The sequence below is a fragment of the Sceloporus undulatus genome, chromosome 2 (genome assembly GCF_019175285.1).
Source record: "Sceloporus undulatus isolate JIND9_A2432 ecotype Alabama chromosome 2, SceUnd_v1.1, whole genome shotgun sequence".
Lineage (NCBI taxonomy): Eukaryota > Metazoa > Chordata > Lepidosauria > Squamata > Phrynosomatidae > Sceloporus > Sceloporus undulatus.
The window spans coordinates 255,815,408-255,828,929 of record NC_056523.1 but is presented as its reverse complement, the minus strand read 5'-3'; the positions used below and the strand labels follow the sequence as shown (position 1 = coordinate 255,828,929).

The window sequence follows — 13,522 nt, the reverse complement described above, 5'->3', positions numbered from 1 at the left end:
CCTTCCTATAGCACTAGCAAGTTATCACTAGAATATGTTCTTAGTAAATATGGGAGCATCGGACTAAAATAAAACAAATAAAAAAGATGTTTAAAAAAGATGTCTGGAGAAGAGACGCTTAAGGGGTGATATGATAGGCCTGTTTAAGTATTTGAAGAGGTGTCATACTGAGGAGGGAGCAAGCTTGTTTTCTGCTGCTCCAGAGAATGGGACAAGGAGCAATGGAGGCAAGCTCCAGGAAAAGAGATTCCAGGTCAACGTTAGGAAGAACTTCCTGACAGTAAGGGCTGTTCGACAGGGGAACAAACTCCTTCCTCGGAGTGTAGTGGAGTCTTTAAACAGAGGCTGGATGGCCATCTGTTGGGGATGCTTTGATTGAGAATTCCTGCATGGCAGAATGGGGTTGGACTGGATGGCCCTTGTGGTCTCTTCCAACTCTATGGAGTTAATCACACTGGGGCTAATTTTGGCATTAAAGAGAGATTAAAGCGCATTTAAAGCATCCCACAAATAAAGTGAAAATGGCAAGTAATTGCGTGAATGGTTATCACACGCAATTGTGCAAATAAAGTGATACTGGAAGTGCATTGTCACTGAAATCCCAAAAGTAAAAAGACGTGCGTTAATGCCTTTGTGATCACTTCAGTGGAAGGTTTTGTGTGACGTCGTGTGGAATCGTTTTGTGTAATTACGCAATTTTTCCGGTCTATTCACAGGATAAACTCCCGATCTCCTTTGTGTGATAAACTCCTCTGATTCTGCTAGTCAGTGAGATCAAGGCTGTATCTACAATGTAGAAATAATGCAGTTTGACACCACTGTAACTACCATGGTTCCATCCTACAGAACCCTGGGATTTGTAGTTTTTTGTGAGGCACCAGCCCTCCTTGGCGGAGGAGGCCAAAGACCTTCCAAAACTACAAATCCCAGGCCAGGGGTATCACAGGATGGACCCCCTGACTGAGGCACTTAAAAGTGGTGTCAGACTGCCTTATTACTCTAGTTTAGACGCATCTTTTGTGAAAGTGGGTTTATTTTAAAAGGAATATGAAAATAATTTATTCGTTGTGGTTGTTGTTTTGCCTTGCTTTGCTTTTATTATACATATATATATATATTATATATTAATATGTTTTTATATATTTTATATTTTTATCTATATCTGTATATCTATCTATCTATTTTTATATATATATTATATATTTTTTTATATTTTTATTATACAGAGGAGCCGTTTTTTTCAAAACTGCCTGAGGGAACGTTGCCCTGGGAAACCAAAGGCGGCGGTTGGTGATGCGCAACCATGACGACCGCTCCGCCCCGCCCCCTACCAACCAACCAACCACGCCTTTGCAGGGAGGCCCCTCCCCTTTCCTGCGTATATGACGCAACCTCCGCTGGGGGCGTCGAGAAGAGGTAGAGGTGCAGCAGTGGTAGCGGTCACGTGCTTCGGGGCTGGGCGGGGCTTTTGCGAAGGAGAAGGAGGAGGAGCGAGGCAGAGGCCGTGGTGACGTGTTTTAGGGCGTGGCTTTGCGGAGAAGGAGGAGGAGCTAGGCAGAGGCGGGGCTGCAGCACTAGCGGCGGCAGCGGTCACGTGCTTCAGGGCGGGGCTTTGCGGAGGAAGAGGAGGAGAGGAAGCAGCGAGGCAGTTCCTTTGAGAACGAAGGCGAACCAGCAGCGACTGCAGCCGCCGCCTCTCCCTCCTTGGCGCGCTCCCCGCGACGGTGGCAGCCGATGAAGGAGCCGGCGGGCGGCCGCCTGGAGCCCCTGCCTCGCCCCCTCCTCCTCCTTCTCCTCCTCCTCCTCCTCCAGGGCGGGATGGGAGCGCAATGAGCCCAGAGCCGGAACCACCGCCGCCACCTCCACCTCCACCGGCTCTCCTTCCTCTGCCTGCGCCGGCAGCCCCGGAGGTGGTGGCCCTGACCGTGGCGGCGGTGGTCGACGGCGAAGCGGCGGCGGCGGCGGCAGGAGCCAAGAAGTGCGGCAGCCGCATCATGCTGGTGAGGCGGGTGGGCCTCAAGCCCGTCGGAGGCGCCGCTGCGGTGAGTGGCCCTCCTTCCCTCCCTTGCCAGCCTTGGGAGCCTCTCTCCCCGGTTTCTGGGGCCTGGAAGGCCTCGGATCGGGCTCCCATCCATTTTAAGAAGGGTTCCCCCTTCTCTTGATCATTGCTTGACCTTGGGCAAGTGGCACTCTCTCAGCCCCAGAGGAAAGGGCGAAGGCCAACACCCCCCCCTCCCTCCCTCCCTCCCTCTCTCTTCTGGACAGTTTAGTGATTCACATTGAAGATCTTATTCTTATGTGGGGTTATTTATCTCGCTTTCTGGGAGGGAGGGAGGAAGAGGGAAGTGGGATGCAATTCAAAATAGGTTTTTTTAATAACTTTAAAATGATTTTTAATATTAATACTTTTTAAATATATTTTTAAATCGCCGCATAAAATCTTAAACCTTTCTCCTCCGCTTCCTTTCTCCTTCCCTAGTTTTCTGTCTTCCCTTCTCTCACCATCACTTCACTTACTCCAACCTTCAATCACTTTCCTGTTCTTCCTTCCTTCTTACCTTACTTGTTTCCATCGCCTGCTCATTTAGCTTTCCCTCTGTTGTTGGCTTTTTATTGTTGGCATGTTATCGCTAACCATTCCATTTTTATATGTATGGGTTTTATTATTATTGATGCAATCAATTGAGCCGCCTCAATTGATTGGAAAGGCAGGATATAAATAACATTATTGTTGTTGTTGTATAAATAGGACCATAGAATCAAAGAATCGTAGGGTTGGAAGAGACGCCAAGGGTCATCCAGTCCGACCCCATTCTGCCATGCAGGAAATCACAGTCAGAGCATCCCTGACAGATGGCCATGCAGCCTCTTCTAAAAGACCTCCAAGGAGGGAGACCCCACTACACCACGCATTCCTATGCTCCTTCAAGTTGTTTCCGACTAATGGGGACTCTGCCATGGGGTTTTCTTGCTCAGAGGGTGTTGAGGTCGCCATAAGTTTGAAAGGACCTGAAGGCACACAACACAACTACAGTGGTACCTCGGGATACGAAATACCCAGGTTACGAAATTTTCGGGATACGAAAAAATCCCATAGGGAATCATTGTTCCGGGTTACGAATGTTTTTTCGGGTTACGAAAAAACTTTTGGTGCTTTTTTCGGCTTTTTCGCACAGAATCGCGGCTTTTCCCCATTAGCGCCTATGGCAATTCGGCTTACGAAGGCTTTTCGGGTTACGAACGGTGCCACGGAACGAATTAATTTCGTAACCCGAGGCACCACTGTACTAGGGTCGGCCCTCCACATTTGCAGCTTTGACTTGGGCAAATTTGATTGTTCACGGATTTGATTAATACTGTATGTTCTCTCTAGGCCCCCTCCAGTGCGACTCTCTGGTCAGATTCTGCCAGAGATTTACCACAGAGTCATGCTGGAAGACCTAGAGATTCCTAGAAATGACATTTCTCCAGGCGTTTTGAGGTCCTCCGATGCAATTCTGTGGTCAGCGTCCACTAAAAATTGGCCATACAGCTGTGCTGGAGGATTTAGAGATTCCTAGGGAGGTGTTTTCCCAGATAAAAAAGCATTGTGTTTTTTTATTGGCAGGTTTTCCACATTCACAGGGGTCCTATTCTCCTAAACCCAGTGAATGTGGGAAGGCGGTTCAGGTTCACAGAAACTTACATCTCCTTGAAGGCTTGTATTCCCCAAACTCCTTCCCCATCTAAAACAGACATCGTTTCTTCTTTTCTAGTTGTTGTTGGGCTACCTTCAGCTCAACTCATGGCAACGCAGTGGATGAGGCATCTCTAGGCCCTCCTATCCTCTACCTCTCTTTTGGGTGCTGCAAGCCCAGGCCTCTCTCTTCCCTGATTGAGTCTAGCTATCTGGCTTCTGGTCTCCCACCTTTCCTAGTGTCATTTTTTCTTATGATGCTTTTCTCGTTGTTTAATAGGCTTTAAAGTTAGGCATCAATGTAGAACACACACTTGAGGCCTTACCCTCAATGCAAACAAATGGTGCAGTGTGTCTTGGGAAGGTCCTTTAGGGCTCATAAAAGGCTTATCAGTTCCTGCATTTCCTTCAAGAGCTTCAGCACACCTTTAACAGGGTTAGTTTTATTGCAGCTACAGCCAGCCCTCCAGACCCCGCCCACCCCCCACGGATGCCAAAAATCACAGGATCTCAAGTCCCATTGTTTTTAATGGTTCTGCACGATGCGTGCAGCCACACTGGCACAGCTGTGCACACATACTGCCATCCAGGAGAATGAGGTAGGGCCATCTGTGGATGCGCCAATCTGAAGATGGCAAGCCTGTGGTGTATGCACTCCAGAGAACTTAAACGGAATCTACAACCATCTGTATAATTCTTGTCAAGAGCCAGCATGGCATAGTGATTTGAGTGTTGGACTGCAACTCTGGAGACCAGGGTCTGATTCCCGGCTCTGCCATGAAACCCACTGGGTGATCTTGGGCAAGTCACATCCTCTCAGCCTCAGAGGATGGCAATGGCAAACCTCCTTTGATCAAATTGTGCCCAGAAAAAACAATGATAGGTTCATCATAGGGTCGCCATGGGTCAGAAATGTCTTGAAGACATGCAAGTCTGAACCCACAGGCATTGTGAATGTCCATTATCACACTCTGCAAGTTATAATAGTGCTTCTCAGGCTCTCTGATGTGGAACACCAGCAGTTATCTCCCCCCCCCCCCCCCCCAATTTTCCACAGACCACTAGCAGATTTGTCCTTGTTGGTACATTTGTTTCTTTTCTTTGAAACTCCACAGATCAGCAACCAGTGGTTCATGGGCTTGTGTTAATCCAGGAACCACCATTTTTGAGTAGCACCACTTTATTTCTATTCTATGTTTTACTCTTTCTGTTTATATTGTGTTATCCTTAAGTAAGGTACTGTTCGTGATTCCTGTCTTCTCATAGACTTCTATTTTTGCCATTAAGCTTGCTGGTTAGGCTTCCTTTGAGGTGGTTTGTCTTAAGACTACTTAATGTTCTCAGTCACATGCTTGATGCATTTCATCTTAATTCAGAATTTTCCTCCCTGGGCATCTATAATACTTTATAAGACACACAAAGGATTGACTTATTCTAATCCTTATTGGTTGCCAATAATTAATATAAATCTGTCCCCCCCCCCAAAAAAAATTGAGCCCTAATTGAAGCATGTGCTGACTTTCTGACAAAATGGCAGAGATTTCCATAAAGTGTAGGAACTCTTGCATCGCCTTACATGCATAATAAACTTTGAATGAATGCATCTTGGAGTTAATTCAAACATAACATCTCCACTGCAGAGTGGAGTTAACTGAAATAGTTTGAATAGAAGCTGTTCATGCAGCATAGCCTGATGGAGGTTATCATGTGATCATGGCCGAAGATGAGAAGTAAGTTCAAGTTAGCACTGGACATTCCTGATAGCAGTAGAGAACCCAGACAACCTCCAGGGACACCTGTCTAAGGCTGTCTACTCCACTGTATACTCAATAGATGAAACATACAATGCAAATGGTTATTAACTATATGTTAATACTAGCTTTTCAGAAGTTGGTAGAACTAACCTATGAAGTAAAAATTACATTCACATTTGTTTTTCATTTCTGAGAACTTTTCTCAGTTAATCAAATACTGAGTATCTGATCAGATCTGTGCATGCAAATCTATTGTCCAGTATAATGGAAACAAATGGCATATGCAGATCTTGCGAAAGACTACAGATGCATTCAAAAACAAGGTATTCAGAAGATGGAGTGTCAGATATACTCCTTGATTGCTGTTTGGTCTACTACGTACTGTATGACTGTAATATAAACAGTTTGCCTGATGGTCATGTCTCAAGGCAGAAGCCCTGGCTTATATCACAGCAGATTATGTACTATATTGCAATGCATTCATGTACTGCTGTGCAGAAGGAATTTCCAGTAGTCTGTATTCAGGTAATGTTTGTATTGCTAACTGAGGCATTTTTAATGCTAGTGTTGTTCTGCTGTTGTTCATTGAATTGGGAAAAAGGAGTAGCTCAGACCACTGGCACTGGATTTTCACAGGCTCCCTTGGTGACTGCAAGCCAGTGTAGATGCCCAACTGTTCTAAATTAAGTTAGGAAGCAGTTACAGTGAGTATTTCAACAGAACAGTTATTTGAAGCATCTTTGTGCAGCCAGTTTGCTTGGTCTCATAGATTTAGAGGCCATGGGGAATAAACATGATCACCTGATACTTTTGAGACCATATTTCAGAACGGAAAAAAACTAGTGGGTGGGGGAGGAACCTGTAGCTCTTCAGATTCTGTTCTCTCAGTATAGTACACAAGGCAGGTCTATTTCCCATCAATCCAATTCAGTTTGGCAATTCATCAGGGATGATGGGAGCATCAAAGTACAAAGATGTTGATGCTGTAGTGTGTTAGAAATCACAGAGCAGTAGTGTTAACTTCTTTTTTTTGGCATACTGATTTGTTTTGGGTTTATGTAGCCTTTTGGTAACTAGCCATGAAAATTAAACGTCAGGACAGAAACTGTTTAGTTGCCTTCATTCTGGTATGAAATTACTGATATGTTTATTGCTTATTGTATTACCTCACCAATTCCTCAGGAGTAAATTTTATGTGTTAATATAAAGATGCATGTTGATGTTGGATATCACTTTTTCCAAAATTCAGTGGTACAAAGGTTTTGTCTCTGAATCATGCTTGCTAAAATTGCAAGAGAATCCCCCCCTTAACTCTTTCAATAGTACAGTACTTTCAGTCAAAACCGGAATTGGGTGTGGATAACACATGCAGAGGAAATGAAACTTAAAAGTTTCATGAGAGAAACTGATAGTAAATGTCAGTTTCTCGTAAAACGAGTACAGTATTAGAAATTTCTTACAATATACAGTGGTTTACTTGTGTTAGGCAAATTAATTAAAACTTATTTTGCCTTTGTTACAGTTCTGGCAAAAAACTCACAATATGATTTAAAGTAAATTATTCCCACTTTTCAAAATCAGGTTTCTTTCACTGCATTAAGTAGTTAATTGTTACAATGTTCAGACAGGATAAATGTAAAGCTTCCCTTTTCAGAGTTAAATATTTATAAGAATTTAACTATATAGAGTTCTTATTTCTGTTTGTTACACTGGCTAAGTAGGCTATGAAGTGTTTCAGGCTAAGTGGAGAGAGATTAGAAAAATGAACGGCTGCTGCCATGCTTCACCTCAGTGACCGTATCAAACGAATGGATAAGAGAACAAAGGGAACAGTCACAGCCATCATCTGCGAGTGGGCATACCTTATACTAGATTATTGATGGTGGTAGTGGTAAATTAGCTTTTACAGCAGTGTGGTACAGTATTAGGAGGAAGGGATAGTTGGATGAAGCAAGAAAGAGCTATATTTTTAGAGAGGGAATATAATAGCGTGGGCGTGGCCTGCGCTCCCGGGACTCTGCCGGAACTCCTTGTCTACAAACATACATTGCCCAAACAAATGCACCACGCACGTGTTGCAGTATGGAGTACTTTTAATAGTGCAAGAAGGAAAACATCAGGGTCTTCAAACAATAATGAAACAGTCCCTGGTTGGTACTGACGGCCGCTGGGAAGGGGAAAAGTTACCTCACTTTCCACTCTTCCCTTCCTCAACTGTCTCAAACTCGCCATCCTCCTTTCTCAGCGACTTCCAACTCTGCTTTCTCAAAGGGAATATAATGGGAACAGGAAAATGTTAACAGAAATTCATTATATAAACTATTATTTCAGCCGAATAAAAATGGAGTACCTCTCAGCTCTTTTATGGTTGGTGGTAGGCATAACTTTGATGAAATTGTTGTAGTTACTTTGAGTCCATATGAGTGGAGTATAAATAACACTTAATATGCCACATGAATTGATTATTAGATTTGAAATTGTGTGCTCATTGAAGTAACTGATAATTTTCAGAAAGTACTTGCTCTTTCTCTACTGTGATGCTGCTTTATGAGTGTAACTAAACTTAAAGCTTAATTGATTAAATTGAATAATTACACATACAATATCTGCTACTGGCAGACATATCCCCAGAGCTCTTAATCGTACACATTTTGTCTGCTGAAGCATTTCATTTGATAAAAGCAAAACCATTGTGCATGCTGTATATGCCCATCGGTCAGTGATTGCTGCAGAGTATTTTTTCACTTGTGCTGACTGCAGTAAGTCTGCATGTGAAACTGATTTTATATGTACTGTATACTGTAAGAAGAGAATATTGCAGTTTATCATTCTTGAGAAAAGAGAAAATGTAACAGCTGAAAAGAAACAATCTAAAAACTGTTCCGGTTTGGAGGCAAAATTGTGTTCCTGTTTGGTAGATGATTAAAACACCGAGGAGCGAAACAGACAGCCCCTTTGCACTGGCTTGGGGGTATCATCAGAGCGCAGCACTTAGACGCCGCACGCTCTGATGCCACTCCCAAGCCGGCGTTACGCCACACTCCCAACCACATGGCTGGTCCCTGCTCCTGTTGCATGGTGTTTATACACTGCAGGAGTGTTGAAGAATCGCGGCGGCAGCAGAAAAAAACGGCTTTTTGCAGGCTCAAAAGGGAGCGGCATTTTGCTGCTTCTTTTTGTGCTGGCAAAAAGCTGGGTTGGGGGCAGGGCGTGAGGTTGCTGTGGTCCTGACCAGGCATTCAAAGGGGCAGCAACAAGCCGCCCCTTCAGGACCATCTGTTTAGGCCCTTAGTTGGTTCTATTTCACAGAATAGAGTTAGACAATAATAGATTTTCTCAGCACCCTGGATGCCCTAGGACCAGTTTTACCTTTCCCTCCTGTGCTGTTCTAGGCCTGGTGTATTTGGGTGGTTTTTTAAAAATAATTCGTGTTTAGACAAATGGCCTTTCCCAGCAATAAAACAAGGGATAGAGATCCCAAAACATGGTAAAACTCTGTTCTATTCCTTGTGGACCATTTTCAGGAACAAATACTGATTTATTTATTTGTTTGTTTTATATTGGGAGGTGTGAAGTCTTTCCTGGTCCAACCTGGGATGGAGGCACCCACACCTGGCTCACTGTCACTGGTGAAGTTTATCAACTGACAGACTTCTCCACCCTGGAATCCCCCAAATGTTGTGTTAGGTGACAGTTCTCATTACCCCAACCAGAAAGTCCAATGGCTGTGTTTGCAGGGGTGTTGGGAATTACAGTCCAGCCCATCTATTAGAGCAGAAACTTGCTCTACCCTGTGCATCACACTGGTTGTGAGATTAATATACCTCCTATCTGAATAGTAAATTGGATACTTCCAAAAAATTTGCTCAGAAGCTGTGAAGTATTAAGGTAACTGAATGGATATGTTAAATAATTACTTTGCACATACCTTATGTCTTTCTCCTTTGAAGGAAATCCCACTCAATTTAGTGTGCTTAGTTCTGGTAAGCATGCTGACTATTTTCACTCTCCCAGCTTCTAAAAAGAGGAAACAAACCTCTTTCTGATAATGTGCATTTTCACTGTGTGGTGCAGTTCTTTCCATTATTACAGTTTGAGTTTAGTTACCTTGATTTGGGTCATTTAATAGAGTGTTCCTATCTGCAAGCATTTTTTTTAAAAAAATACTTGCTCCAAACATGTAAAATTGGCTTAATTACAGGTTTTGAGTGGGAAACATAGTGAGACTTGATGTCCTTTTGTTGCACAAATTGGCATGTAGGCTATAGTACTATTAAAGCCTAATGTGAGTGCTTAACTCTGATTGATTTGACAAAAAATCAGCTGGATCTGTGTTTAAATTAAAATAGAATGCTACCTTCTGTCATTTAAAGTGTTTTCAGAAACTTTTTTCTAAGAACTGTGCCATATTAACATTGATTCTTATCTTAACAGCAAGGTATTGGCCGACCAAGTGTGTACCATGCTGTTATTGTCATCTTCCTTGAATTCTTCGCTTGGGGCCTGCTCACAACACCCATGCTTACAGTAAGTTTTCTTACCTAGAGATTTTCAATATAATTCAAATAACCATTAATAACCATTTGGAATTATATAGTTGGCTCTTCATATCCACAGGGGCTCTGTTCTGGACCTCGTCCCACCTCCTGGTGGATAGCAAAATCAATGGGACCTCAAATCCCATTACACTGCTCCCTCGGGTTACGAAATTAATTCGTTCCGCGGCCGCTTTCGTAACTCGAAAAGCCTTCGTAAGCCGAATTGCCATAGGCGCTAATGGGGAAAAGCCGCGTTTCGTGCGAAAAAGCGCCGAAAAGCACCAAAAAAATTTTTCGTAACCCGAAAATCATTCGTAACCCGGAACAATTATTTCCAATGGGATTTTTTCGTATCCCGGAAATTTCGTAACCTGGGTATTTCGTATCCCGAGGTACCACTGTATTCTTAATAGTGGTGCAATGTGTGGATGACCGCATTGGTGTGGCCATGTGCATGCGTTGCCATTGAGGAGAATGGGGCTGGACCATCCACACAGTCTCCAATCCGCAGATGGCAGTCCACAGATGGGAAGCCCATGGAACGGGAGAGCCAACTGTACTTGGTTACCTGCATTTTGCACAGATCTGCCATAATGTTTTGGAATGTGTTTTGTACCAATCTACGAAAATCTCATAACTGCTGACTTCATTGAAAACTCCAGATGTGTGGTAGCTCACTTCTTCAGTATAGTGCTCATTGTCACACAATAGAGGAAAATACAAGGTATAGTAAAAATACTGCATAGTATTTTTTTCATGGTAGAAAACATTGCCTATCTGGTGAACTGTGACAGTACAGTGTGCCCGTGCCATGTGCGGATGCATTTTACGCAGCTTCAAGTTTACGTGGAAGCTGCGTGGGGAGGTAAGCAATGGCGCATGCCTCGCACCTCCACATGCCCACGCCTCATAATCACCTATGAGGCTCGAGCATAGGCAGATTTTCCCTTACACGGGAGGATCCAGAACAGATCCCCCGTGTAAGGAGAGGGCCCGTTGTACAAGGTATTCTGTAAATTGTGTTCCTTGACATGCACAACTTGTGGAACAAATTATAGTAATGCTTTGATGGAGGAAGAAGGGCACCAAGATCCTGGATGGGTTTAGCTGGATCTTGTTGCCATTTAGCTCATCTCCTTGCTTCTTTAACATATGACTTCATTAAAAGGAAAGACAAACCCATGAAGCCATTATTTGGCTGAAAAACAGCCATTTGGTTTCTCATTTTTTTAGGACTATCTCAGGAAGACATTCTACCTATTACCTACTTAAAGACTGTAAATAATCTAACTATCCTGACTTGCTTATTTTTCCTTTCTTCCCTTTTATATTGCCTTAGTTAGCTTGCAAGCCATTATTCTAAGTTGATAGCATTCTGTATATGTAATGAGTGATGTATATAGTAGTATTGTTGGAAGAGAAGTCACAACTTGGGTTTTACACGTCACACTGAATAGTGTATAGAAAATATAACAACCATGGATGTCCAAATATGCCCAGTAAGATTCATGAGGGATTAGTGTGTATGCAGAAGTGGAACTAATGTGTATAAGACTTGGACAGAATTACTGACAGAGTAACCTTTGAACTGATGCTTTTAGGCTTTTGTTTTTCATAGTGTTAAATTAACCTTCCAAAGTGGAAACCCCAAAGTTTTGACTTTAAAGTAAGTTTTGCTATTGATAGTACTGCTAAACATTGGAAGAAAATACATCTGATTCCCTTTGAAAGTTTTATATTAAGTACAGCAAACATATCCTTTAATTTTTGTGGAACCCCCCCCCCCACTTCCCCAGGACAGTAGCATACCTGCTTTCTACTTATATTTACATGTTTTGGCTTTTGTTCGCTGGTAAATTTGAATTTAGAATGTGATGTACAAGGAACCAGAGTGGTGTAGTGGTTCGAGCATCAGACTGTGACTCTGGAGACAAGGATTGGAATCCCGGGTCAGTCATGGTTAACCTTGGGAAAGTCACATTCTTTCAGCCTCAGTGGCAATGGCAAACCCCCTCTGAAGAAACTTGCCATCCCTGTGATATGTTTGCCTTAGGGTTGCCATAAGTTGGAAATAACTTGCCAAGGCACACAACAACAATAAATATGATGCACAGGAATGAAATGCATGTAATTAATCTTTAAAGAATCGCAATGAGAGCATATATTGAAAATTCTTCAGTTTTCTATCCCATTTCTTTTTAATGCTCACTTCTTTTAAAGATCAGCTGAGTTTTGGAGGCACACAGCTTTATCAGAACGGGGTTCTGCGGGCCTTTCACACTATACAGTATTCCACTTTAACATCCATGGCTCCATCCTATGGAATCCTGAGATTTACAGTTTAGGGAGGATTATTTAGAATTCTTATCTCTGTTGCCTCACCAAACTAAAAACATAAGGATTCTGTAGGATGCAGTCATGGCAGTTAAGTGGAATCACAGTGCTATAATTTGTAGAGTGAAAGGACACCTGGAGGTTCTCTTTTGATGTTTTAGACTTCTGCCTAGGGGCTGTACACCTAATAGTTAACATAAAATAAGTTTTGCAGTGCACCTCTCCCCTCCCCAGCTCCCTGAGAACCCTGATACAGAATTGGCTGGCTAAAAGGATAGACAGTTTGACTTGGTATAGGAAGTTTTCTGTGCTCCTAAATAGATGTTAAAAGGTCAGGTTTCAATTTAAAGATATATAAACAGTTTAAAAATTGTAACAATAACCTAAAAATGTTTTTATTATATATTTTTTCATGAGAGCACTACTTAGTTTCTATTCTTCAGTTCAGTATTGTCACATTTTTAGAGACTGGAATGGTGGGTAGACTATATTTAAATAAATAGCGTCTTTATGTCCTTATTAAATGGGAAAATAGCCTTTGGTTAGAAACTGTTGAGATGTTTAAAAACATTAAAGCTAATTTGGGCAACTATTCAAACAATGCTGCTGTTTAGTCTTGGGGATATACTTATGATACATACATTTTGTCACAATTAATTCTGTAACACTGGTTGATAACTGCCTAGGTGGCTTAGTCATTATAGTGGGTTGGATCCTAACTTGCACTCAATGGAGTTTTGATGACACTAGAGGAAGGAATGAGGAGGATGATTTTTTTTTCCCTCCCAGTTTTCTTTGCTCTCTTAAAACCCTCCTTCCACATTGTTCTTCCAGTGGGGAATCTCCTCTGGGTTCTGGTTTCCTCCATGAATGGAAGGAATCCTTCTGTTTATGGATGACTAAATCTGGCTTCATCCCTATGCAACTATTTTTTGCAGTGGTTTATCTATTTTATTCGAAGGTTTTAATAAGAAATATTTCTTTTTTAGGTTTTACGTGAAACTTTTCCTCAGCATACATTTCTAATGAATGGCCTCATCCAGGGAGTTAAGGTAAGGATGGTTTGAAGAGTGTACCATTTGTCACAGTTCTTGTATATTGATGTTTGGGTCTGTAATAGGCAGAGGAACACAATGCTTTGGAGCGGCCAGTATTACATGTGTGATGGAAATAGTGCCAAAGTAGACATGGGTCTTAAGGATTCATTTTCTGACTTGTTT

General features: G+C 42.4%; 1 protein-coding gene across 1 annotated transcript in view; it reads left to right on the top strand.

The window, feature by feature from the left end:
- Positions 1-1,618: 1,618 nt before the first annotated feature.
- Positions 1,619-13,522, top strand: part of LOC121922513 (hippocampus abundant transcript-like protein 1) — a 41,373-nt gene continuing 29,469 nt past the window's right edge. The window contains exons 1-3 of the mRNA XM_042452040.1: positions 1,619-2,042; positions 9,865-9,957; positions 13,292-13,354. Of these exons, the coding sequence (XP_042307974.1) occupies positions 1,830-2,042; positions 9,865-9,957; positions 13,292-13,354 (369 nt within the window). The 5' untranslated portion in view covers positions 1,619-1,829. The remainder of the gene's footprint in view (positions 2,043-9,864; positions 9,958-13,291; positions 13,355-13,522) is intronic.